This window comes from Argentina anserina, chromosome 3 (assembly GCF_933775445.1).
Source record: "Argentina anserina chromosome 3, drPotAnse1.1, whole genome shotgun sequence".
Lineage (NCBI taxonomy): Eukaryota > Viridiplantae > Streptophyta > Magnoliopsida > Rosales > Rosaceae > Argentina > Argentina anserina.
In genome coordinates this window covers 5,007,595-5,033,603 of record NC_065874.1, presented here as the reverse complement: position 1 = coordinate 5,033,603, position 26,009 = coordinate 5,007,595, and the positions used below count along the sequence as shown (strand labels likewise).

The 26,009-nt window shown below is 37.5% G+C and overlaps 2 protein-coding genes across 2 annotated transcripts; one reads left to right on the top strand and one right to left on the bottom strand.

Moving 5' to 3' along the window:
- Nucleotides 1-7,701: 7,701 nt before the first annotated feature.
- LOC126789557 (auxin response factor 6) lies at nucleotides 7,702-14,352 on the top strand. Its single transcript, XM_050515753.1, has 14 exons — nucleotides 7,702-8,781; nucleotides 9,339-9,451; nucleotides 9,613-9,711; nucleotides 9,788-9,844; nucleotides 9,925-10,080; nucleotides 10,470-10,554; nucleotides 10,801-10,891; nucleotides 11,010-11,174; nucleotides 11,249-11,371; nucleotides 11,464-11,539; nucleotides 11,654-11,801; nucleotides 11,898-13,021; nucleotides 13,220-13,410; nucleotides 13,803-14,352. The coding sequence occupies exons 1-14, from the start codon at nucleotides 8,739-8,741 to the stop codon at nucleotides 14,002-14,004; spliced, it is 2,673 nt and encodes an 890-aa protein (XP_050371710.1). The 5' UTR covers nucleotides 7,702-8,738; the 3' UTR covers nucleotides 14,005-14,352.
- A 1,535-nt stretch (nucleotides 14,353-15,887) lies between these two features.
- On the bottom strand, nucleotides 15,888-19,267 carry LOC126787781 (uncharacterized). The gene is made up of 6 exons (XM_050513681.1): nucleotides 19,116-19,267; nucleotides 18,463-18,631; nucleotides 17,635-18,285; nucleotides 16,906-17,356; nucleotides 16,716-16,797; nucleotides 15,888-16,541 (listed from the first exon to the last, which is right to left on the bottom strand). The coding sequence occupies exons 1-6, from the start codon at nucleotides 19,143-19,145 to the stop codon at nucleotides 16,335-16,337; spliced, it is 1,590 nt and encodes a 529-aa protein (XP_050369638.1). The 5' UTR covers nucleotides 19,146-19,267; the 3' UTR covers nucleotides 15,888-16,334.
- Nucleotides 19,268-26,009: the final 6,742 nt, after the last annotated feature.

Sequence of the window (26,009 nt, the reverse complement as noted above, 5' to 3'; positions counted from 1 at the left end):
ATTTGAAGGTTCCCTCTAATATCTCGTATATCATTAATTTGGGATGCTGTACGTTAAGAAACAAATGCATAGTCCAGCTTGATGTGCCTGGGTGTACGACTAAGTTGGCAACTTGGCATGAAATGAAACGTTGCTAGCTGGCTCCTAATCTCTTGGAGGTCGTACGTAGTCTTTGGCCCAGTATTACTGTGACTACTGTCGGCCAAAGCATTTATATGTATCTGCTATCTGCTTTCTGTATAATGTCTATATACATAGCTATATAGTGGACTTCTAATGAAGGAAATTGCAAACATCATAAATTTTTAGTGATTTACGACTACAATAAAAGAAGAGTGGAGAACACTAGCTATAGCTTTTGAGTTTTGCGTTTTGACGCGCGCGTACTGCTGTGAGATTAGGTTTTCAGGCTGTGATATCACTTGGCATTTTAAGTTTTCTCCGACAAGTATGTACTCCATGAAAATAGCGAGCGCATATATATTCTCATGTTATTCGACAACGGTTCAAGCCGGTCGGTTTCTGGCCATGCACGAGAGCTTCGAAAAGCTATACGTTAGCTACTCCCAATGATTCCAAACCAATGAGCAGGGTGAGGGTGTGAGCATGGAGAATCAACACGATGATGGATCACAGTGACGACCATGGCGCGACACCACTGCGCTCTTAATTAACTGAACTCGACGACCAGGGACCAATTCTAGTTAGACCTACGACTTTAGACCCGAGAACTGTTCAAAACCGTCGGAACCGCACTGGAATGGTTGATTCGATTTGATTCCAAAAATGATAAATTACTAACTCTAGAAGAATCGCACTAAAACAACCGATTTGATTAAATTCCAGTTTCAATTTTTGAAAAATGATTTTGGAACCGTTAGAACCGAGTCTTTACAACTATATAAGAAAAACCCCTAAAAGAAACATATTTTGTCACCGCCTCCTTCATCACTTTCATTTACTTCTTAGACTCATACTAATCACTATATAAACTAAAAAATACTCTATTTGTTTTGCCTTATGCCCTCACTTCCTCACTTCCTTTGTTCCTTTGTCTCACTTTCTCTATTATTTTGTTACTCTCTAAAATCTAACTGTCATAGGTTTGGATTCTCTCTCTCTATTCTTTTTGAAATAATTGAGTATGTTAATTGTTGATTATTGAGTAATTGTATTACATAGTTGTTGATGTTCTGTATTTGCATTTGAAGTTGGTATTTTATATTGTTATTATTTAAGGTTTGAAGATAAATATATATTACATTGAACTTTTGAAACCGTAAAAACCCGAAAACTGACCTGATATTTGCGGTTCTGGTTCCTTCCGATTCCGGAAGCAAATAGTACTAAATCTGAACAGTTTTTTCTTTTCCGATTATGATTTCGGTTATGAGAAAAAATCATTATTTTAGAACCGGTTACGGGCCAAGTTCTAGTAAACTTACAATTGGTTAGAGTGAAATATTTTTTTATTCCTAGAGAACATAAATTACATATAAAAGCTTGCTTTTTTTAATTGCAGCGTACTTGACTTGGTTTCTAAATAACTTCTAATTTTTTACCATTTATTGCCACTTATATGTGGTAATTCAAACACTTTTTTGTACTATAGTACGTTTGAATATTCTTGATAAAATGTAGGCATGCATGCATGGGATACAATCCAATTCGAAAATGACTAATTAAGGTATGCACAAACCACATGCAATATTCAACTCATGATCGAGCAACTGAGCGAGCGTATATTTGGAATTGGAGAAAGTGGAACAATGAATATTGCTGAATACTTGAAGAAAGCAATCGAGTTCCATTATTCAGATTGAAGAAGACAGGCCATGTTCATTGAAGATGGATGGTTTTCATTGTTGCATATTTATACCAACAAGTTGTGCGTGCCCTACGAAAATTGCTCATGTAAGGCATAAATTTAGCTCCGGCTTTTACCAAATCATATCTAGAAACAATGAGGGCTTCACTTGCAATTGGTATTGAGAGACAGAGACTTAAAAGGACGTTGATATCTTACATGTATTGGAGAATCCTTTTGCTCTGGACTTAAAACATTAAAACATCATCTTCACATGTTTGAAGTGCTTCTGAAGATGATGTTTCAATCTATCGATCCTCTTTCTTAGTTCACATGGAAAGAATGGAAAACATTGATTGGGTTCAGGGAGTAATTTTGTGGCAACTGCAAAGATTTGGCAACTCATGATGCAGGTCTCTATTGCATACGTATGATTTTGGTTTGGTAAAGTTTTGGCTTGTAGATGCATTAAGCTATCTAGAAAAGGTGCCTGCGGTGATATATATTTTTTTCAAAAAAAAAAACAAAATAAAACCCTTTAACCCAGCATAATCTTACGGCAGTGTCAGTGAGATTGGAACTCATCCTTACCTTTGCGATGTCCGTTAGACCAACTATCCAACATATCACACTTAGGCAACTTGTGTTAGAACTTAATTAGAAGCACACTAAATCAATTAATTTGTTATAAGAAACTCAAATTAATTAAAATTTGTACTAATCTTGAATCGAAGCTATACCCGGACAAGATTCTTAGTAATTGCAATAATATGTTTAGGTTTTCTTGGGACAGAGATATCTACCAAACCTGTTAAGTAGGCATTTTCATTATACTTTGGTTAACTTGTGGCACAAGGGACAATACGGAAGAATTGAAGATTTAATGTGAAGACAATGGTGGTAATTAACAATGTAATCCAATTAATTATCTGATGTCGTCTCATTTTGTTGTGAGAAGTTGGAAGTAAAAGTTCTCATCATCTGCCGCTAAGCAAGACCTTCCTCTTGTAGCTAATAACGTGACGATAAAGGAAGTGGGGTTGCATATTGTCTGCAGTCAAGCTCACGGTACGGACGAAAGCGACCAATAGCACAAGCAATAATTTTCACGTCACGTCCAATCACCGTCGTGCAGGGCCCACATTTTCCCATGATGAAAGGTTAGGATTCGTCCTTTAGCTCTCACTGTGCAGATATTCTTCTACACTTGCCTTGTGCTAGATTACAACCACCACCGTGAGGAAGCCGAAACAAAAGTTTACAAGGGGAGTCGTAGACTGTACCGAAGCCCTTCTAAAACTCGAGTCCAAATTCTAAAATATCGATATTTTTCGGCGAAATATAGTCTAAAATATCGTTTTTTGGACCATGTATATATCTTTTACATACCACTATAATGTTGTACGTTGTTTTGTAAATTTATCGCGATATTATCTCTTTATCTCGTCCAATTTAAGAAAATTGAGACAAAATTAAAGTGCACATGGGGAGATTCGATCTTGGGTCACCTCAGAGGATCCTCAACCAACTCAATTAAGATGGATTGTGGTTATTTCATGCACATTATAATATATATTTGGTCTTAATAATTTAAATACTTTCAAATTTTTTATGAAAATTATATCAAGATCGATATTTCCCATCGAAAAATCCATTTTTTAGAAGGTCGAAATTTTCAGTATTCTCTATATTTTAGTCCTTGCTCGAGTCAATCTGAGTTAAGAAATATGATATTATGATTGATGCATGATGATTACAACGAGAAAATTTAAAAATTGTATCGTGTGGTTGTACTTCTTTGTACAATTTTCTGATTTAGCATCTTCAGATATTTAAACTTTAACTCTATATTTCATTGAATATTTATGGAATGTCAAATTATTGTTTAGTAACAAATTAAATTTTAAATTATAAAAAGTTAAATAAGATAATCCAATTAAAAGATGGTCTTCACATTTAATTAGAAATGACAAAAACGTCAACAAACTTCAAACAAAATTAAAAAAAAACTACTTTTTTTTATATTTTACTAATTTTTTTGTTATTTCTCACTTTTTTTATTGCATTAATTCTTCTTATTACAGTCATAACTTTGTCGTTTGTCGATAGATTTGAGCGTGGTTGATACCGTTGAAAATATCTTTTTCCTCTTTTTTATTTGATATCATACCTATTCCGAATCTACCACCGTATAAGGTGGAAAAACCCTCGAAAAGGGGTTGCCGTCACCCATGGTGGTGCTCCAAGCTTTCGGTGAAACCAAAGCCTTAAATCTAGCTATTTTATTGATTCTAAACACATTCATATCGAACTCCTTTGAATTTTAACATAATTCTGTGGATTTATAATTTTTTTCGGCATGTCACACTTACAGTCACAGTTGTAGTCACACTAGTTGTTACAATAACGACATTGTGACTGCCACTGTTTCTGGTAGTGTGACTATGTTGTGACAAGAATAAAGTGTGAAAACAAAATTGAAGATTATAATTAATAGAAATAACTAATTGTAGTCTCTTGTAATGTGATCTTAAACTTCTCAAATAAACTTGTATTAATATTGATCACACTATTTTTGGGAGTCACACTGCTTTTGTGACTATAAAACTAGTCAGTTATACTACATGTCACACTAATATTATTCTGCGACAAATAGTGTGACTAATATTATGACTCGACATGATAATTTGTGAAATATGTGGATTCTAACTCTATTGAACGAGAGTGGACGAAAAACTGAAGTGAAGAACTAAGAAGTGAAAAAGTAAAAACAATTGACGTGGGCACCCATATATCTACTCTGAGCACTCATCTCATCATCTTCCTATTCTCGGCGACTTATGCATCAACACAGCAGCGTCAGCCTCCATCTTCGCCAAGAATCACGCCACCGACGTCAAATCCGCGCCTCCGACCTTGGCATGTCCCCTTCGACGTCGTTCCCGCACCTCCGACCTCAGCCTTTGTCCTCCGTCCCTGCGTCTCCAACTTTGGCCTCTTCCCGTCGACACCGTCCCCGTGCCTCCGAACTTAGCTTTTGTCCTCCGACGTCGTCCCCGCGTCAGTGTTGCCAAATCCAGATCCCAAGCTTGGCGTCTCTATCCAGCACGTCGCCAAGCTGACGTTGTTTGGCTGGTGCTCGAGGGCGCGTGAACAGAGAAGCGTTGTGCTAGCCGATCTGGGCTCCAATTACTCCCTCTCAATCGACGGCGATCGACTCGGTTGTCGCTCTGAACTTTTCGGCGGAAAACTCAGTTTGGTAGAGAGAAAAATAAAAAGTAGAAAGTAGAAATCTGTAAATTTACCGAAATTTAAGGGTAACGGTATAACAAAAATAAAAAGTGACTTTTTTATGTTTTCAAAACAGTTGATGACTTTTTTTCTAATTACTAATGTTCAAATAGAGTTTTTTATGATCTACCATTTATGGAATGGGGTATAAATTGCCCTGCCCAGTATCACAGTATCGTTTGTTCTAGTGCATGGCTGTCTTCTTTTGTTAATAATTTGGTTGTGACTTGTGAATTCTACTCAAGAAATACTGTTTTAACAATTCGGTTGTTAAGCCTGAAAAAAAAGATGCATAGACTGACTCTTGTTGTTTTTGAAAAGTTCTTAATTAATCTAGAATATCCTTAAACCCTAATTGATGAAATAGATATTAACATGCTTGATTGATGATTAAACACATTTTGTTTCAGGGGATTTCACCTTATTGATATGTATGGTCCCAGTGTCATTACAACACCCGATTATATTATGCCTAGTGAAGACCGCCAAGCGCCAAAGAGTCTTCTTTCTTGACGCCAGTTTATATTTCACTTGACAAATTAAGGGAGGCAAGTTCCTATAATACTTCTCATGCTGGGATTTGAAAATTAGTACGAAAAACTTCCATGAACCAAACAACGTTATGGACTTCTTGTCACAAATTAATCATATTTTTCACTTAAAATTCCTAACGATTGCGAATCAGTGGCAGAGCCAAAGACAATATAGGGTGCCACTATATGTGATAACTTCTACCATGAGCTCATTCAAACTATGTTAGTTAGAAGATTTACAAAGAAAACAATGATTTGGGGGGGGGGGGGGGGGGGGTGCCATGGCCACTCTTGGCCCTAGTGTAGCTCCGTCCCCGATTGCGATCGTAAATTGAATCATATATCTGAATTCAAAATTATATGGAAGAAAATCAAGAGAATATGATTGAAAGGCTCCGGATCCGAACATCTAATGCTGCTTGACCGTTGGAGAATTAAGTTGCCAACAAATAATTTTTAGTATTACAAAACTGTCATGCTTTTGAATAATTAGTTTCACCATGATGTCAATATTGAAGCCTTCAAAGGTTGTCTGTCACTCTGTCTCATACGTACAAAGTCATATTTACACAGCATTTCAATTAGTAATGACTATGTAAGAATGTAGACAACGAATAATAGAAGAAAGATAAATGGAACTTGTAGTTCTATGGTCCCATGTAAAGTTGTAACACTCTTTAGATTTAAATGAGATGTAGACTTTGAACTGAATTTCTCCAATAGGACCATCCCTACAGCCATGCATAGGGTGGACCTAAAGAAAGGCACGTAGGTTACTCCATCACCTATCATTTAGAGTAATATGGACATGGATATCATAATTATGGATATTTTAATTAACGCATTGTTGTTGTTTAACAAGGTTTCTCAAAAAGAAAAACTAGTATAGAATGTAGGCTAGAATGTACCATCAATTATGTATATTGAAACTCTGTAATCGTAAAACACGAAACACAAAATAATAACAATAAGTTAGAGAAAACCTTAGTTAAGACATACCTAGAATAGAAGATATATTAAAGTCAAAAGACCATGTATGGTATTGGCAATCATGGTATGCTAGGATGCAAGTTCCATTCTTGTAATTGAACCTTTCAGGCTTCAGCCTTGTAAGTTGTAACCCCAAATGCAATCTTAGTATTAAGAAGACGTAACAAATGAAGATATCCACCCACTCCACTAAACAATACACATTCTTTTAACTGTCCTCAAGACATAAATGGTAGCATTCAAAATTCTTCCCTACACCTGACAGGAGAGTAAATGGGTATTCTCTTGGCACTGCATGAATTTGACACAAATGCTTTATATGGTACTAAATCTATAAAAAAAATAAATTCAAAATGCATATGCAAGTTAACATCCCAGTTCATTACATTAGTTCAAATAGTGTAGCTTTTTCTATAATTTTGTTTCTTACCGAGATTATATGGATTCCTCCGAATTTTTCCGAAGACTAATCTGCACCGGAAGCGCTAGTTAGAATGCTTCCTCCCCAATTGCCACTAAACTTTTAGAACTCAATAACTTCATAAGATGTGTGGGAGCTTATAATTCTAATAGTCAAGGAATGTGGCACTTTTTCGAGTTTGAAATTCTATTTGATCGATCTTGATGAACTATATGAAGTAGCATGAACTGTAAATTATGCATTTCTCTTACATTAGCAGTCAAACTCAGAAAAATGAAGCAAGCACTTCACTTATTTTGTAGGTGGAATCCTTGTTGGCTCATCTCGAATCGAGAGTACCAAAAGTTGCAACGCATAGCTAATGATCCACGAGTCTATCACCAAATTCACTTTAGTGCATAGTGCCATCTAATCATTCTATGCATTTTAACACTATACTCCAAATTGGTTTCTTCCTCCCCCCACATTGTCCACTCCATTCCTCTTCTTTTGATTTGAAGGGCATTTCGGCAACAAAAAAAAAACCCTCACAATTGTGCCCACTTTGATTTTCTCTTCATTTCCTAAATCACATGGAAAAAAAAATATAAAGAAAATTCTCCAAACATAATGAGCAAAGTTTGCAGAAACCTTCTCTGTGAAAAAGGAAAATCTGACACTTTCTCTCTCAAATAATAAAGCTTCTTTCTTTACTTGTTCTGTTCTCTTGGGTATAAAAGGACACCGAAAATAATGGCGGTTGTGCTATTGATTGATTTGAGCAGAGAGAGAGAGAGAGAGAGAGTAAAGCAATAGTGGCAAAGCCACCAAGCAAGCAGTAGAGTAGAAGTAGTGTACTAGACTTCACTAAGAACACAGACACACACCACCACCGCTATCAAGCAATTCACTTTCTGCTTCCATTACTGGAAAACTTCGCATCAAAACTCAACTCCTGTTTCTATATATTCGCACATGTGCAAGTTCTAGACAGTATCTGTGTCTCTGTTCTGTGCTAGGCTATGATCATCACTTGGCTTTGGCCTTTTTTTTCTTGTTGTTAGCAAATAATGTGTAGGTTGTGTGCTTGATGAAGCCTTTCATTTGAGTTTTTTTTTTATGGTGCGAGATCTGGTGCTTTTTGGGTTTCATGGTGTAGTAGGCTTTGGGGGTTTTTAGGCTGAGATCTGTTTGCTGAAAGCAGCAGTGTTGGGTTTTTAAGCTGGTGGGGTTTTTCTGATGTTTCCTGTAAAAGCTTGTTTTTTTTAGAATTGGTTATCCGGGGTTCTGTAATTTTGATGCTGAGGGGGAAGTGGGGGTTTCAAATGTTGAAGCTTTTTCATTGAAGTTTGTGGAATGAGGTGTTTAATCAAAGGTGGGACATTTTGGGGGGTGGGGGTGAGGTTGATCAGGTGCGAATGAGGCTGGAGTTGGTTGTGTTTTGTAGTGAGACCGGTTTCGGTTGAAGATTCAGAAGTTGGGTTCTTAAGGTTTGCTTTGCATGAATGTGAAGCTTCCTACTTTTGTAAAGTTGTTCATCAAGTGTTATCCTTTTCTGGGATTTGAATGGGGTTTTGTCTGTTGAAGATATGATATTGTGTAGTGAAAAGAAAGGAGGTGAAGAAAAGGATTGTTCTGTGGTTTTCTGGTGAAATTTTTAGTGTTCAGTTATTGTGACTAAGACCCTGGTTTAAGTACTTTTCAAATCCCTGCAAAGATGAGGTTCTCTTCTGCTGGCTTTAGTCCTCAACCCCAAGAAGGTAAGCTGAATGTTCAAAAAAGTTGTTCTCTTTTAGTGTGATGTAAATTTGAGCTCACGGTTTATACTTGTAAGATTTAGATTTGATGTTAATAAGTTCCATTTGGTTCAAAATCTTGACGACCCAAGTGAGTAGATAGTTAGTTGAATCAAGCTATCATATCTCTTTCTACCTGTATCTCTCTTTTCGACTTTTTCTTTGCTCATGGAGATTCATGTTTCAGCAAGCTTGTATAATTTATACCGTCGTGTGGATTCTTCTCTTTCCTGCATTTACTCAACTGTTAGGGGCTTAATTTGGCTCCACTTGCTCGTTTCTGTCCTTTTCTTTGTTCTCGGAAATTGATGTATATCTCGTTTTGTTCATGCTAAACTTCAAAATTATGTGAATTGTGGAAGTTTACCACGATTGTGAGAAGCCCTTCTGATGAAGAATTTTTTTTGGCTCTCAATAAGTCCCTTGGATATGTCGAGCGTTCTTTAGATCTCGAGTTAATGTCAAATGACCAAGTGGTGTTTTTTACGTGTATTGATATTTTGCTGAATTGGATTTTGCAGGGGAAAAGAGAGTTTTGAATTCTGAACTTTGGCATGCCTGTGCCGGTCCTCTTGTTTGTCTACCTGCTGTCGGTAGTCGTGTAGTTTATTTTCCTCAAGGTCACAGTGAACAGGTTCGTATGCATAAATTGGTGATGGTTAGAAATAAAGATAGATATCATTGTCATGAAAAGAGAAATCCATCAAGTCATGTTAACTACGATAAATCTTCTGTAAATGCCACTAGGTATAATATATATTTATTGCTTATGCGATAAATGCTGTTTTGATGTAGGTTGCTGCATCAACCAACAGGGAAGTGGATTCCCATATTCCTAACTACCCAAGCTTACCTCCACAACTTGTCTGTCAGCTCCATAATGTGACAATGCATGTAAGGGTTGTTGAATTGGGTTCTTATAGCTTGGCTGAATGCTTGTTTCTAACGGTTGAATATTGCTAAACTTCAGGCTGATGTCGAGACAGATGAAGTATATGCGCAGATGACCTTGCAACCATTAAATCCAGTAGGTCACTTTTTCTTGATTGAATTTGCACCTGAATCTTATTCAGTGAACCTGACTTCGTTAATAACCTTCGTATGCAGCAAGAGCAAAAGGACGGCTACCTACCATCAGGATTGGGCAGCCCTAACAAGCAGCCAACAAACTATTTCTGTAAAACTTTAACAGCCAGTGACACTAGTACCCATGGTGGTTTTTCTGTTCCTCGCCGGGCTGCTGAAAAAGTTTTTCCTCCGTTGGTAAGTTCTCTAAGTAACATTTCAATTACGATTATCACTATTCATCTTTTAGTATGCGCAATATTGTTACCCAAAATTCGGTGTCTGTACCCTTGAGATCACGACACCCATGTCCACTCTTTTTAATGGTCGTTGGGAGCAGAGATGGGCGGCTTTATGCATCTTCTTTGTTAGAACTTTTGTACCAAGTAACATGTTCACGATCTTTAATTCTTCTGATAAATGAAACATAGGCACAGCTAACATAATACATTTCAACTAGATACAAATAGCCTGACTTCTGAATTTTGAATGTTGGAACCTACTTAACTCAATCTCTGGATTATCCTTTTTTATATATAGTTTTTTGGTTCCCTTTTCAGTTATGTGTTTATAATTTTGAAATGCAGGACTTCTCCCAACAGCCACCAGCGCAAGAGTTAATTGCCAGGGATCTGCATGATAATGAATGGAAGTTTAGACACATTTTTCGCGGTGAGTTTTCTTAGGTCAATTTTCTAGAAGGAGAAAAGTGGATAGTGAGAATTAAGTTTAGTTCAAGATGAATATAAATCCACAAATACACCTCACTAAACATCTGTTTTATTTTCCTAGCTATTGCAGCTCTTTTTGGCCCTTGCACTTGTATAATAAGAAAACCATGTTGAAATAGAAGTAAAAAGAAGGTTTAGCTTTACTCTAATATGTCTGTCTAAACGATTTTTGGCCTTTTTATTCCAGGCCAGCCCAAAAGGCATCTTCTTACAACAGGGTGGAGTGTGTTTGTAAGTGCTAAAAGACTGGTTGCTGGTGACTCAGTTCTTTTCATCTGGTAGTCTGTTCACTTGCTCTTTGCTCTGTCTATTTAGGCTAGCTGATCTGCTGTTTTAAAGTAATAACAACTTTATAGTTACTTGAATCTCATACAAATTGTCTTTTCCCTGCTTAAGGAATGAAAAAAATCAACTACTCCTTGGTATTAGGCGAGCTAGCCGACCACAAACTGTGATGCCTTCATCAGTTTTATCAAGTGATAGCATGCACTTGGGACTTCTTGCTGCTGCAGCTCATGCAGCTTCAACAAATAGTCGTTTCACCATATTTTATAATCCAAGGTATGTCTATGTAGATGATATCAAATCTATTCAGTTCATCTGTTTGCTGAATCTTTACAACACCTTACATGCAGGGCTAGCCCATCAGAGTTTGTCATTCCCCTGGCCAAGTACATTAAAGCAGTCTATCATACTTGTATTTCTGTTGGCATGCGTTTTAGAATGCTGTTTGAAACAGAGGAATCAAGTGTCCGCCGGTAGGTTTTAAGCTTTTAACAAGTGGATGTCTTGATAAATGAAGTTCATGTCCTATTTCATTGGTTGATATCTGACCAATAACTTTTATCAGCTACATGGGAACCATAACTGGCATAAGTGACCTAGATGCTGCTCGGTGGCCTAATTCACATTGGCGTTCAGTTAAGGTTTGTTGAGAACATCATAAAAATTAATTAGCAGTCTTAACTTTCTAAGTTTTTTGGTTGCTTTTATCTTTTACATTCATCTGAAAAGATTACTTAACTTTTCACTTTATATAGGTGGGCTGGGATGAATCCACAGCTGGGGAGAGGCAGCCAAGAGTGTCCCTGTGGGAGATTGAACCTTTAACAACATTTCCCATGTATCCATCTCCGTTCCCCCTTAGGCTTAAGCGGCCATGGCCGCATGGACTACCCACATTCAATGGTATGCTCGTTTTACTGTTGGCTTGGTAGTTTTCAACTCCCTATTTATTGAGGCTCTAGGAAATTTCTTATAAATCTATGTTCTTCTCAATATCAGGTTTGAGGGAAGATGACCTTGGCATCAATTCTCCACTTATGTGGCTTCGAGGAGATTCTGGAGACCGTGGAATCCAATCTTTAAACTATCATGGCATTGGGGTCACTCCATGGATGCAACCCGGGTTTGATGCTTCTATGATTGGCTTACAAACAGACATGTACCAAGCTATGGCTGCTGCTGCCCTTCAGGAGATGAGGGGTGTAGATCCTTCCAAATCGCTACCTATGTCCCTTCTGCAGTTTCAACCCCAAATCCCCAGCAGGTCTGCTGCCTTAATGCAGCCCCAGATGATGCAAGACTCTCAATCTCAATCTCAGCAAGCCTTCCTTCAAGGTGTTCAAGAAAATCATCGTCAGTCACATACTCAGACTCCAACGCAGTCGCACCTGCAGCATCAATTGCAGCGCCAAAACTCATTCAGTAATCAACAGCATCAGCTACTTGATCACCAGCAGATTCCAAGTGCTGTCTCTTCCATGAATCAGTTTGCTTCTGCCTCTCAATCTGGGTCACCATCTTTGCAAGTTATCACCTCACTATGTCAACAACAGAGCTTTTCTGATTCAAATGGGAACCCTGCAACCGGCAGCATCTTATCTCCCTTGCACAGTCTCATGGGTTCATTTTCACAGGATGAATCTTCCAACCTGCTCAACGTGGCTAGAAATAATCCAGTGATATCATCTTCTGGCTGGGCATCTAAGCGAGCAGCAATTGAACCTCTGTCTGGAGTTTCTCAATGTGTTCTGCCCCAGGTGGAACAGTTGGGACCTTCCCAAACTACCATCTCTCAGAATACCATTTCATTGCCACCCTTTCCAGGGAGAGAGTGCTCAATGGACCAAGAAGGAAGCACTGATCCTCAAACCCATCTCTTATTTGGTATCAATATAGAGTCTTCACCTCTCCTGATGCAGAATGGGATATCAAACCTTAGAGGTGTTGGCAGCGATAGTGATTCTACACCAATACATTTTCCCTCTAATTATATGAGCACTACAGGAGCTGATTTTTCGCTCAATCCAGCAGTTACGCCTTCTAATTGCATTGACGAATCAGGTTTCCTTCAGTCTTCAGAAAATGTGGGCCATGAAAACCCACCAGATGGAAATTTTGTTAAGGTGAGTCGAGTCTTTAATTTTTAAATTACACTATGCTTCTCAGTGGACTGATGTAGGCGTGCAGTACCAATGTCATATCGCCTCTTTATCTTTTAATTTAATCCTGTTAAGTTCCTTGATTGTTCAATTATACAATAATATTTTCTTAAGCCGTCTCCATTCCCTTGTTCACCAAACTGACAACATGATTATCTGCAGGTCTACAAGTCAGGGTCCTTCGGGAGGTCATTGGATATTACCAAGTTCAGCAGCTACCAAGAGCTGCGTAGTGAGCTTGCTCGTATGTTTGGCCTTGAAGGCGAGCTAGAGGACCCTGTGAGATCAGGCTGGCAGCTTGTATTTGTTGATCGGGAGAATGACGTTCTTCTCCTCGGGGATGACCCCTGGCCGTGAGTTTGCACTTCCATAATTGTGTCTTTGGTCTCTCTTAGCTATGCCCACTGTAGAGTACTTATCATAGTAGTAGTTGAGTTGTGGAGTTAAAATTTCATATAGTTATTTAGGTGTGAACATAAACACATGCATTGTTGAAAAAACTTTAGTATCTCTGTTGCTTTATAATTCTGCCAACTTTAGTATCTTATTTACGTTTAGTGATATCTAGGATTATATCTTCTGATTTGAAGGCAATGAATTGCTACTTGTTAGATATGATTGATATATTTGCCACTTGTGGCGGTGAAACGTTTTGGCACATCATTGAAACACAAATCATTTACTATTAATTGTGTTCCTTCTGAGGTTCATTCTTGATTCAGTGACTTATTCTGATGCCTGCCAGGGAGTTTGTAAGTAGTGTTTGGTGCATCAAGATACTCTCACCACAAGAAGTGCAGCAAATGGGAAAACGAGGCCTAGAACTTCTGAAGTCTGTCCCAATGCAGAGGCTCTCCAGCAATAGTTATGATGATTATGGAGGAACTAGGCAGGACTCAAGAAATTTGAGTAGTGGGATAACTTTGGTGGGATCACTCGAGTATTGAACTACTAAACTAGTTAAGTCATCCCCTCGATCAATATTCTGTAATATTTGCTTCTCTTTCGACCCTTTGGATCAAGAGTTGGAAGGACCCCTAATACTAGCTTAAACGCTTTAGTTTATATATAAGCTAATACACTAATTAAATGTTACTTATCTTTATTTTGGTATTCCTTGTGTCGAAATACGTACAATATATATATGTATTAGGAGATTAATGTTAATAGCCTCCGTATATTGCAATCTATTTCTGTTGAGGGTCTATAATTCTAGACTTGTAAGTGTCATGAATACCGGTATTTTTTTTTACCTCTTCTGGATTCTGAGAGTTCTTGTGTACGAGTTAGATGCCATGTGATGTATTGTATAGTTCCAGTAATTGACAATAGCATATAAAGGCTTCGATATATGACACCCTTGTCTGTGTTATTAAATTTCTGTTTAAAAAAAACATTTAAAACCCCAGCTTTTGCTGTTATCATGTTTTAGAAATATGACTATGAAGGTCGAGTTCATTCTCTGAAATATAGTTTCTGGTTATGCTTCATTTTTGTTGCAGCCCTGCTATTCAAAATCTGTATTCCTCATCGAAACACATGACCCATGTGTGCATTCAGTCTGAATGTCACTTCTTTTTCCGATTTTAGACTGATGACTAATGTTTGCCAGCTTTTCCTTCACAATATTGAGTGCTGGGGATGTTGTCCTTGTTTATGCCCCTTCTAAACCTGACTCGAGTACCATAGATTTCTTTAGCACGATTGGGAACCTCTTCCTATGCAATGTTATAGTTGAGCATGATGTAACAAAGGTGAAATTCGGGATGGGAGATTATGGGTTTTCCAGTTCACGTTTTGGGTTGTTTGCACGCAAATTGTGTGATTGTGAAGAGATTCCCAACGTTAAGATGGTGACAACATAGGTTGGAGATGGTTAAGGCTAGGCTAAAATGTAGCAATTAAGCCCTCAACATCAATGAGATAGAGATGGCCTTTAGAGTCATTCTTCATTGTCCGGCATCTTAAAATGGTGAAGATAACCTCCGATTTCTGGCTAACATACATAGGTTATAGTTTGTGTAGAGCGTTGACACTTGAATTTAGAGTTTGTACTTTGTACTTATCTAGAGCTTTTGACATTTTTAATTGTCGAATGTGTACGTACATATTTACTCAAATAAAGGGGTTGTTCACTTGTTCTTGAGAGCATTGTTACAAGATGTTATATGCTACGATGATCCTCAGTTGTGGCAATATGGCATGACTTGCGTTTTGTGATAAATAGTGTTTTAAAATTTTGACATAAACTGATCACATGTTTCTCGTGTTGGAAATCTTGGAATCAAGTTGAAATGATGATTCAATAGTTATATGAAACTGTGAGAGCCACGCCTCCATGGCATAATTTTGTCCAGTTAGAGGACTAGACAGCCAAAACAGCTCACTATATAAAGAGATGACAGTTGCTAATTGTTGGTCCATTTGGGAAACAATACAGTGTAGCCATGCTTTAACATCAACTCTAGCTGATCATGGATGGTCTTCCAAGTTCCGTCCTAAAGATATGATACGACAACAGTGTAGCGCCTAAGTCTTGTGTTGATTAAGATGACTAGGCAGAGGAGAGGTCCTTTTTCATTTTGTGTTCTTTGATTCTTGTTTCTCTTACTTCGGGAATGGTTTCTACCCAATACAAACTTCTTGAAGAAATTAAATACAAGTAACAATTGTTCAATCTCCAAATCAATTTTATCTAATATTGCTGTTGTGCATGATTGAAAATTCTGCAGCTTTCGGGCCTACTGTCCTAAACCTTCCTTTGCTAAATGCTTGTGTTGCTGTGGGAAATCTGCAAGACTATTCAGATGATGTGAGAAGGTAATTTTAAGCAGGCTTGTTACACTAATAACTCAGGCTCAAACAACCTATATATACATGAACCCTTGTAGAAAAAGCAGAAACCTAGATAATCGTTTCAAACTGCTTCTTGTTCTCTTCCAAACTTTTATCTATTCTTACATTTTGATTCATCTTGATTGCGACGTGATAGGATCAAGTACTTCAACTTTGGGATAATGTTATTCAGTAAACACTTCAACAATGCCAAAGCTGACCCTAGCTATACCTTCGTTAAGGATTCAAACAATGGTGGACGACGATTGAGATGCTTGAGATTCGCATGAAATCACTTCATGTAACAACTAACACACTGGTTGCTTACTTAAACATCGATTAGCATACCACTCATTGAGAATCATGATGTGTGCTCCCAATACCTACATTGAGACTACTTGTGCCAAGCTATGAATGAAGCAGTTGCTCTTCTAGAGTTCTTTCATGACAACCATCCACAACACATATAATGAGTAGGTGGCATACGCCCAGTCTGGCGAATATATTCAGCTTGAGCTGCAGTCTTTACAGCGTTCTGAGTTTTTCTGGCTTCCGCAGCTGCCCGTTTTTCTTCAGACTTTTGCCTCGCTAATGCTATCTTCCTCATTATCCTGGATTCAGCTTGAGCTCTCATTTGTTCAACTTGAGCCTGAAAAGTGGCTATATCAGATCATGACAGATAAAGTTTCCAACTACACTACAATCTTATGAATCAAAGGATTACAATTTCAAGTTTGTGGTTCAATAAATATGTTGTGAGCATTGCGCAAGAAAAGACAGGCTTGCTGACAAAATTCTCAAACAAAATGAACTTGATAAATACCTCTATCCGCCGCATCTCGGCTTCTAGTTTTGCCTTCTGCTGACTTTCCCATGCTTGGATTTGGATTTCAGCACGCTTATATCTGAGAAATGATAGCATTCTCTGATCATGTTAGGATGGTGGAACATATGTACATGGATTATAATACAAATGCAAAAGAGATGTGAGTTATTGGGTTCAGAAATGAAACCTTGCCATATGTTTAGATTTTTCAACTTCCTCCCAGGCAGCTGCACGTTTTTCAAAGTCGACACGTTCGAGTTCCGCCATATCAACTGTATCTGCACAAGTGTTTGTCCTGTCCTGCTCAGCTTTACTTGCCCAAGCAGCAATATTCATCTTACCCAGCTGGACACCGAGTTCTACAATCTCCCTTCTTGTCTTGAGCTTCTGTTCTTCTTCCGTCAGTTCACTCTTGCTGCTTCCATTTTGTTTGTACGATTCCTCATCAGTCGTAGGTGTTGGAGCTGGTGCACCTCTTCGAGGAGTTGAGGGGATTGAGGAAGTTGGGCTGCGAATTGGGGTAGTTGCCCCTAAAGGAGTAGATGTCCTTGAAGGCTCTTGGCTTGGGATTGGTGTCATTTCTGGAGTCATTTCTGTTCCCATGTCTCTCATTGAGACTGATCTTATGGCCGAAGTAGCTTAATTAAACCAGAAAATAAAATAAAATTAGTTACTGCCTCTGCTAGAATCTCCAAACAGATTAGTACATAATTTCCCATGAATTATACACGAACTCTACACCAAAGGCCTATAGTTCAACTTTTCACAACTTCAGAAAACTAAGAACTCAAACCCTAAAATAAACCTTGCCCCATGATACTCGACCTTGTTTAGACTCAAGTTCTTTTAGGACAGTACCACAGAATATAACATGATCTAAAGTATTAATATAGAGGAAAACAAAAGTCTAGAATACCTGTGGAAGTCTCTTCGACTGAAACTTTTGAGCACGGCATGCTCTCAACTTCCTTTAAATCTTTACTTTGAGAAGATGCATCAAAAGAAACATTGCCTCCACAAGCTTGACCTGAACTGGGGTGAGATTCAGAAGGAACAAAACAGAACTTATCAAAACCAATCTGTGATGCAGGCTGCGATGCAGGTAGACAAAAATCAACTCGCTTTGTGTCTGCCACTTTGCCATCTAGCTTGAAATCACAATTAGCAGATTCAGGAGCCACCCTCCCCATACTTGCCACCGGCAGCCTATTTGTTTGGTTTTGTAAAGCTAGCTTCCTATGAACATTAGCTTGCACAGTTTGCTTGTTCAGTATCCATTTCTCAGCATCATTCCACTTAGACGGCATAGTTCTTGAAAGTGCTCTTGAAATGTGTCTATGCACCGATTTCTCACCTTTATGGAACTCAAAACTGGATGAACTGGCATTACTGTCATAATCAATATTTTCATCCTCCATTATCCTCAGGGGGTAAACTGTGCTCGAATTACCACCATCACCCTTGGTACATTGCTGCAATTTAGCACGACTGACTTCAACATTTTCTCTTGGCAATGCTACTTCACTGGACAAATTTGTAGGCAGAACATCTAAGCTAGGCAATGATACTGTGCATCATAAGACTAAATCAGTAAACCAATCTACATAAAATATGTTTTGCAATCCAAAAGATGCTTGAACCAATTTTGAAGCATAATAAGTTACAGCAGATAATTTAGGTGCTAGTAAATCCTGATGCAGGACAAAATACATGGCCATCAGTCATAGAAAAATGAGAGACAAACCTTGTTCATCTCCATTCATGGTGTCCAATAAGCTGTTTTTAACAGACTCAGAATCACCAAGCTTAGTAGGTGAAGTTCTGGCGGAGTTATTGTTTGATGCACTTTTCTTTCTGTGATTGTGAGGCCCCATAAGTTTCATCCTCAATTTACTTGGAGAAATTATGCCAGTCTGAAATTATGAGAATCAAAAGATATAATCTTTGTAAAAGAAATCATCTGAGAAAGTAAAACCCACTACAAAATTTACTCTAGTCATTCTGAATCACCTCAATTTGGAACCAAATCCCAAAAGGGTAGCCTAGTTTTGAAAATTCATCATTAACCAACTCAACCTTAATATAGTTCAACCAGTTCATGATGTCAAGTTAGACTGTCCTGATAACATAATCTCAAAAAAGATACAGACCGAAGTTACCACTAATCAAGAACATGACAATGAAGAAACAGATGAGTTCAAATTGCAAAACCCCAGTTCAAGCTGAAAACCAGCTTAATCAGAAAGACATGTTTTTTTTTTGCTACCGTTTACTCATCTCAATCCATTTCTAAATAACACCCCAAAAAACAAGTCCATAACAAAATCAAACCCCATTCATATGTACCAAAAAATGTGCCTTTGGTTTTTTCCTCCACAGAAAAGTTGGAAACTTTACCTGAACTTTGTGTATTCTTTCGTACTCCATTGAATCTCTCAGAAGTTTCTTCTCAACTCTTAAGTCTCCAAACTGGAATATCAACAATGAGAGAGAGAGAGAGAGAGAGAGAGAGAGAGAGAGAGAGAGAGAGAGAGTCAGAGCTGAAATGGGGGAGAAAGGAACAAACTTGACAGTCTCTTTTCGCTCTCTGTATTTTGACCCATTTTGTGGGCAGTACAGTTTCCATACTAAATAAGAAGCTCTGCATTGTACTTAGTTTTCTGATCATCACACGTCACTAAACGGACCCACTCTTTGGTGGGGTCGATATGACGAGGCCAAAATCTGCACGAGCTTCAATTCCTCGCCGACCTCCGTAGATAGTGGTTGCCGGAATTAAACAGATGAGGAATTGGCAATTCAAAGGACCCTAATTTTTTTTATATATAAAATTTTCAGAGATTTTTTTTTTGAGAAAAAAGGACAAAGGATGGGAAATGATTAAAGGAAGAGAGGGAGTTGAACAGTGACAATGATGAAAAGTAGAATTCCAAATTTCTCTGCATAGTAATTAGTAACCTGTAAAACTTAAAAGCTAATAGGTCACACTCAATCAGTCACACTAATATACTATATAAAGCTTTGAAATTTTATGTAACTAGAATTTACTTAGATGATCAAGACAGCTAATTTGTATCCCTAATATTTGGTTTGATTTACATAATTAAAATTTTAGAACAGGCTTTTTCTCAATGAAGAACAGGGGTCTTGGACTGTTGGTCTGCCTTTTGAAATTCCAATGGTCCCCTCAATTATTCCTCTTTGAAGAAGTTTGAATCTTTGAACATGTTGTTCAGTTCTCTTTTCAAACCTCCTCACTATAGTGGTTTTTCATTTTTCTTTTGATCATTTTAATGGGTTGGTGAGTTGAATTTTGAAGCCTTTTGATGTCTTTGTATTCTGTCTAGTTGTCGACTCAACTACCACCAACTCTAGATTGTGTGTATGACTGTTTTTGCAGAATGTACCTTAACTTTCAGTTATATCAATATAAGAAAATTACAATACTTGTCACTTGTCAGGGGTGAAATTTCTTCTTGCATTGACTGTTTTCGCTATATAGCTAAATTAAGAAGATTTTAATTACTGGTTCATGCTTTATTATATACATGGACAATTTGTAGGTGAATGAACTGAAGTGTGTTAATAGGTTCATGAATTTTCTGGAAGGAGGGGAGTAGATATCAGATGAATGTGTTGAATATACATTTTCACATTAGGAATTTAGACATAATCTGTATATTTAAAAGAGTTTGGGTCAGTCCATATGTTACCAATTTATTTTGTATATAAATCTCAAATAACTTTATAATAGTATTAAAGTGTGTTACCACATCTACATTTGAAACCCAAATGGCCACACGGACTCCACGTTATTTAAAATGTTGTTTATGTATATGACTTGAAAATTCAACACACGTGCGGGGCCGTGTTGAAAATATATATCTCATATTAGAAATTGACACATTGCATGTGAGTTTATAAGATTTTAAATCATTCAATCTATGGTCAATTAGTTTTTATTGTAAATCTCGTATCAATTTATCATATGTATTAAAATGAGCAGATAAAACAAGAGGACATTGTGCGTACAGTAGATCTTAAGTAAAATGTTGTAAAATTTATTGTTGCAAGAAGACAGAAGAGCAAATGATTCCAAATTTAAAAGCAATCTATTTCAAAAATCTTACCACAGAGCTAGGATGATGTTAGCAGCAGGGGTAGGTTTTTACAGCAACCTGATGGCAGAAAACAGCTGCAAGTAATAACTAAGACTAACCCTTTGATCAAGGAAAAGATTTCCTACAGGAAACTGAATGAGATTGTCTGAAGTTCTGAACTCAGCAGTCTGCTACTGTAATATTTAAAAATTAATAATATTTCTAAAGAAAACTCAGAAAGTAAACAAGAAATTTGTCTTGGCTGTTTAACAATTATCAGAAGATATGTTCTTTATGAAAATGAAGGCTATGCTAAAGCCCTCTCCTGGAGTAACAAGAAATTGCCTTTTTTGTGTAATAGCAAAGGTATTGACGATTAATTGAAGAGATCAAGTGATTTGTTGGGGGATTAATTAGTGTGAAAAAAGAAGAAGATAAAATAGCAATTACTGTTTGGAAGCAAGTAAATATAGTAGAGTACAATGTAGTGATTGTAGTGTGGCTGAGGTCATGAGTCAAAGTTGTCAAAGATACTTTTGGCAAACACATGCACCAATGCAGAATCATTATTAATATGAATGTGAGTGAATAATATTGAACAGAGGAGACAGTGTCAGCCTCAGTCAGATGAGTCATTGGGTTTAGGGATCAGAATTGTATAACAGTATAAGCCTATCCTACATTCCTACTGTGAGGTAAGGCCATACCCCTGCAAACAAGAGGGGGAAAGAAAAACAAGGAAAGAAGGCTAAACCCCTAAAACCCTATTCATTGGGTCAATACCTAATCCACTACCAATAATGTGTCTCCAAATTTGATTGTAGATTAATTTAGATATTGAACTATTAGAAGAGTTATGTTTACCTCCACCAGAAGAAAAAATGCTGAAATTTATAAGCTAAATCAATGATACATAATTGTTTTTTGTTAATCCACATATTAATTAGAAAATAGTTTAAGTTTGATAGAACAAAACCTGTGCAATCGTTCTCTATAAATTTAATGGAATGGTCACATACTCACATTGGAAGAATAGTAGATAAATAATAAGTTTGGTGCTCAAAGCTCTAGGAGCTAGAGGCAAAGTAATTGAGAGAAGGGTCCTTGACTCCGCGTGTGATTTAGTTTATATATTCAAAGCAGGGCCATACTCGGACGGCTGCAGCAATGAATATACAATTTTTTTTAACAGAATTTGATCCCGAAAGCCAAACATTCTTCCATATAAATTCACAGAAGAGTTGCAATTTGTATTACTTGGAGAGATGGTCGACCTGTGTGGATTGTGACTTCACTGACTTGTATAATTGCATGAACCTTACTCATTCATATGTTGTGTTTCGTTCCCATGCCACAATGGTCCAATATATGCAGCCGTGGCCCGTGGATGAGATCTGACCAACTGCCACTTTTAATGTGTTTTGAAAATTTTGTGCGACTCATAAATGTTGGCTTAAGTTAAGCCTACTTTCTTGACTACATTCTCGGATTCTCCTCATTGAAGGAGGAGAGAACACCGCTCCATGTTTTTCATTTATTTCTTCTGCTAATAATTCATTCATTGCCTTCGCATATAGGAGTGTTTTTTTTTTTTTTACAAATGGGACCTAAAATGCCTAGAAACAAAAAACACATAGACTAGATATTAAAGTATGCTCATGTGTGCCTATATCTAGCAACATTGGTCATATCGTTTAAGAAAGCCTTTGCAGAAGGATCAACAAACTCAATTAACCCCAACTCATGAGAAATACTCTGTTTGGCCAATGCATCAGCAACCGTGTTACATTCTCTAAAAATATGAGAGAACTTCACATTCTGTAGTTTGGAAATCATAGAAGCATAACTAGCAAGCAGAGACCCAAGATGATGCATAGAAGTGTTATCCATTTGCATAAGTTGGATAAGAATAGCAGAGTCAGACTCAATTTCAACATTTCCACTGTAATGTTTGGTAATGAGTTTTAGACAAAAAAACAAGCCCCAAGCCTCAGCATCTAAAATCTCCCCAATCCCCAAGTTCATTTGAAAACCATGAATCCAATGCCCATGTTGATCACCCCTCCAGCACCGATTTTCCCAGAGTTATAAAATCTAGTGTCATCAATATTCAACTTATACCAGCCAGCAGGAGGCCTAGACCAGGAAAGCATAGTATAACTATAAAGAGAACTCACTTTAGCCTTCCTTAGAGAACAACTCCACTCTTCAGCATAATCCCATATGATTTTAGCAGTGTGAACATGCATAGTAAAGGAGATATCAAAAACACACTTGTTTCTCTACTTCCATATAAATCAGCAAACAAAGACAAAAATATTACACCACTGAATGTTATTCTTGATTTTAATGTGACAATGAAGCTCAGCCGCCAACCAACCATTCAAATCAAGAGAAAATGGATTAGCAATTGAAACAAGAGGACTCATACCATTCCAAATAGCATTAGATCTGTAACAATCTCTAAAAAGATGAAGGAGACTTTCATATGCAGAGTTACAAATAGGACATGTTGCACTTGTAGTAAACCTTCTTCTAGTTCTTTGGACATTAGTTAAAATTTTCTTATGAATCACTGACCAAATAAAAGTTTTCAGCTTGAGAGGATAACTCACCTTCCAAACAAGTTTCCGCAGAGGGTTTTGAGCGTCATTTATCTCAAAAAGAGAGTTGTAAGCAGACTTGACATAGAAACAACAATTAGAAGTAGGCCCTCAAATAAAGTCGGTCAGCAACATCATCACAAAAACCAGTTTGAACATTAACAATTTGAAGAACAACATAAGAAGGCAACACATAGTTTAAAAACTGAATATTCCACCCATAATCACACCAACAGTCACAAACCAGAGCATTATGATCAATATGAGCATAAGAAATAGCATAATCAGTAAGAGGTAGAGAACCAACCCGCCAGAAATTGATCTTTTTACCATTCCCCACTCTCCACTTAAGGTTTTTCCTAAATAAATGAGCACCATGAGAAATACTTCTCCAAACTGAAGAGAAATTAGAGGGAGCACGAAAATCATGATTAGTGATGTCCATATCCTTTAAATATTTCTTCTGAAACATATTAACCCACAGACCAACATCTTTTTGTAGAAATTTCCAACTGACATTAGCTAACATGGCTTGATTCATCTAAGAAGTTTTCTTAATACCAAGACCCCCAATGGACTTAGGTTTACAAACAAGATCCCAATTGACTAAGTGAACCTTCTTCTTAGCCTCAATGTCCTCCATAGGAAATCTCGTTTTAACTTATCCATCTTCTCACAAAAAATGATGAGAAATCTAGTAGTATGTATGACATAAATTGGGATGGCAGAAGTAACAGCTTGGATCAAAGTGAGTCTACCAGCAAGGCTGAGTGATAAAGTGATCTGGGGTTCACATCCAAAACAGTGGTCCAAACCCTTATAAACCCACATGCTAGGTTCCAATTCCCAATGTGAGATTTATATTCTCAACATGCCCCCGCACGTGTGGCGAATTTTCAAGCCATACACGTGGACAACATTTTGGGTGACGTGGAGTCCATGTGGCCATTTGGGCTTCACACGTGGACGTGGGTCTGATACCATGTTAAACAACGACAAACGTAACCCGTGGACCAACTGTACCGATATTGTCCCAACTTAGCCACCTCACAGGTGTTGAGTTTTAATCACAAAATGCCTCGGTACAATTGGTTATTATCCACCCACTTATAAGCTTTATTTTCCTTTGTCACTTCTTAGTTGTGTGATCTCTCCTCTCCAATACGCCCCCTCACATGCAACCTAATTTTTAGGTCTGCACGTGACAGATTAACATCCCACATACTGAGACGAAATAAACCAAAGTCCAGTAACCAATGACACTTGGTGACCATCCAATCAGAAACTCTACAATGACATGATAATGACACCCATCTTGGGCCCATGACAAAGTGACACCCAACTCGGGCACACGACAAATTGGAGGTGCGATTGGAGAAGGACCCGCTCTGATATCATGTTAAAGTGATCTGGGGTTCACATCTAAAACCAATTGGCAATGGATGGAGTGGCCCAAACCCTTATAAACCCACAGGCTAGGTTCCAATTCTCAATGTGGGATTTATATTCTCAACACTGAGAGTGTTACTTTTCCAACTAGCTAATCTACCTTGAGCTTTATCAAACAAATCATCATAAGTATGATTGTTGATTCGAGAATGAATTAAAGGCATACCAAGATACTTTTCCAAATCATCAGTCAAGGGGGAGCCACAAGTTCTACTAATATCATTAGCAAGCCTTCTATCATTGTTGAGAGAGCAATATATAAGAGATTTCTTATAACTAACAGTCTAGCCAGACAAAAAGCAGAAGGTCTCAAGAATACAATATTGATATGGAACAATAAAGAAAAGAAACACAATGACACAAAATTTTAGTAGTTCACTCAATCAATGTGATTGAGTTACGTCCACTCTCGGAGCCAGCGAGAAATTCCACTATAACCAATTTGAGAGAATACAATAGAGCTTTGTACCAAAATTTTATAATCTCAAAACCCCAAGTACAACGTGTTATATGTTGATAGAGAAACAACTATTGCTAGGTCAATTACAAAATCCCTCTCACTTATGTTGACGGCTACTACTGCCTATATATATACTTCCAAATATAAGCATATGTATGTAGTAATCCTAATTAAACTAGGGTTAGCCCGTGTATTCACCAATGGGCTGCACTAATGGGTTTTGTCCACTTACCAAATATAAAGCCAATATTCAAAAGTAGCCAGCTATTGTTAAAGTTCTGGAGTTAGAAATCTATATACAGTAATATGATTTGGATACAATCAAACCAATTAAGTAACCAAATATGACGCTATCACAGAGTGATATGAGCATGTCAGCCTCTGGCTTTGAGTGTTTATTCGATATCAATAGAGCTAGACTAGTTAAGTAACACACAAGTTAAATTCCTTTTAGTCTCATTATTCCATCTTTTCCTACTTTGTTTTTGTAAAACTTGTAGACCAGGGCGATACGGCCCTAGCTAACATGCAACACATGATTCCGCTGATAACAAAAGCATCTATACAAGCGCACATTGCGGTCTCAAAGAACGTAATACCAAAAAGAACAAACTAAATCATAGGAGCCGAAGACCTTTTAACGTAGGACTTGAGTGTATATATATAAGAATCCAAAGGC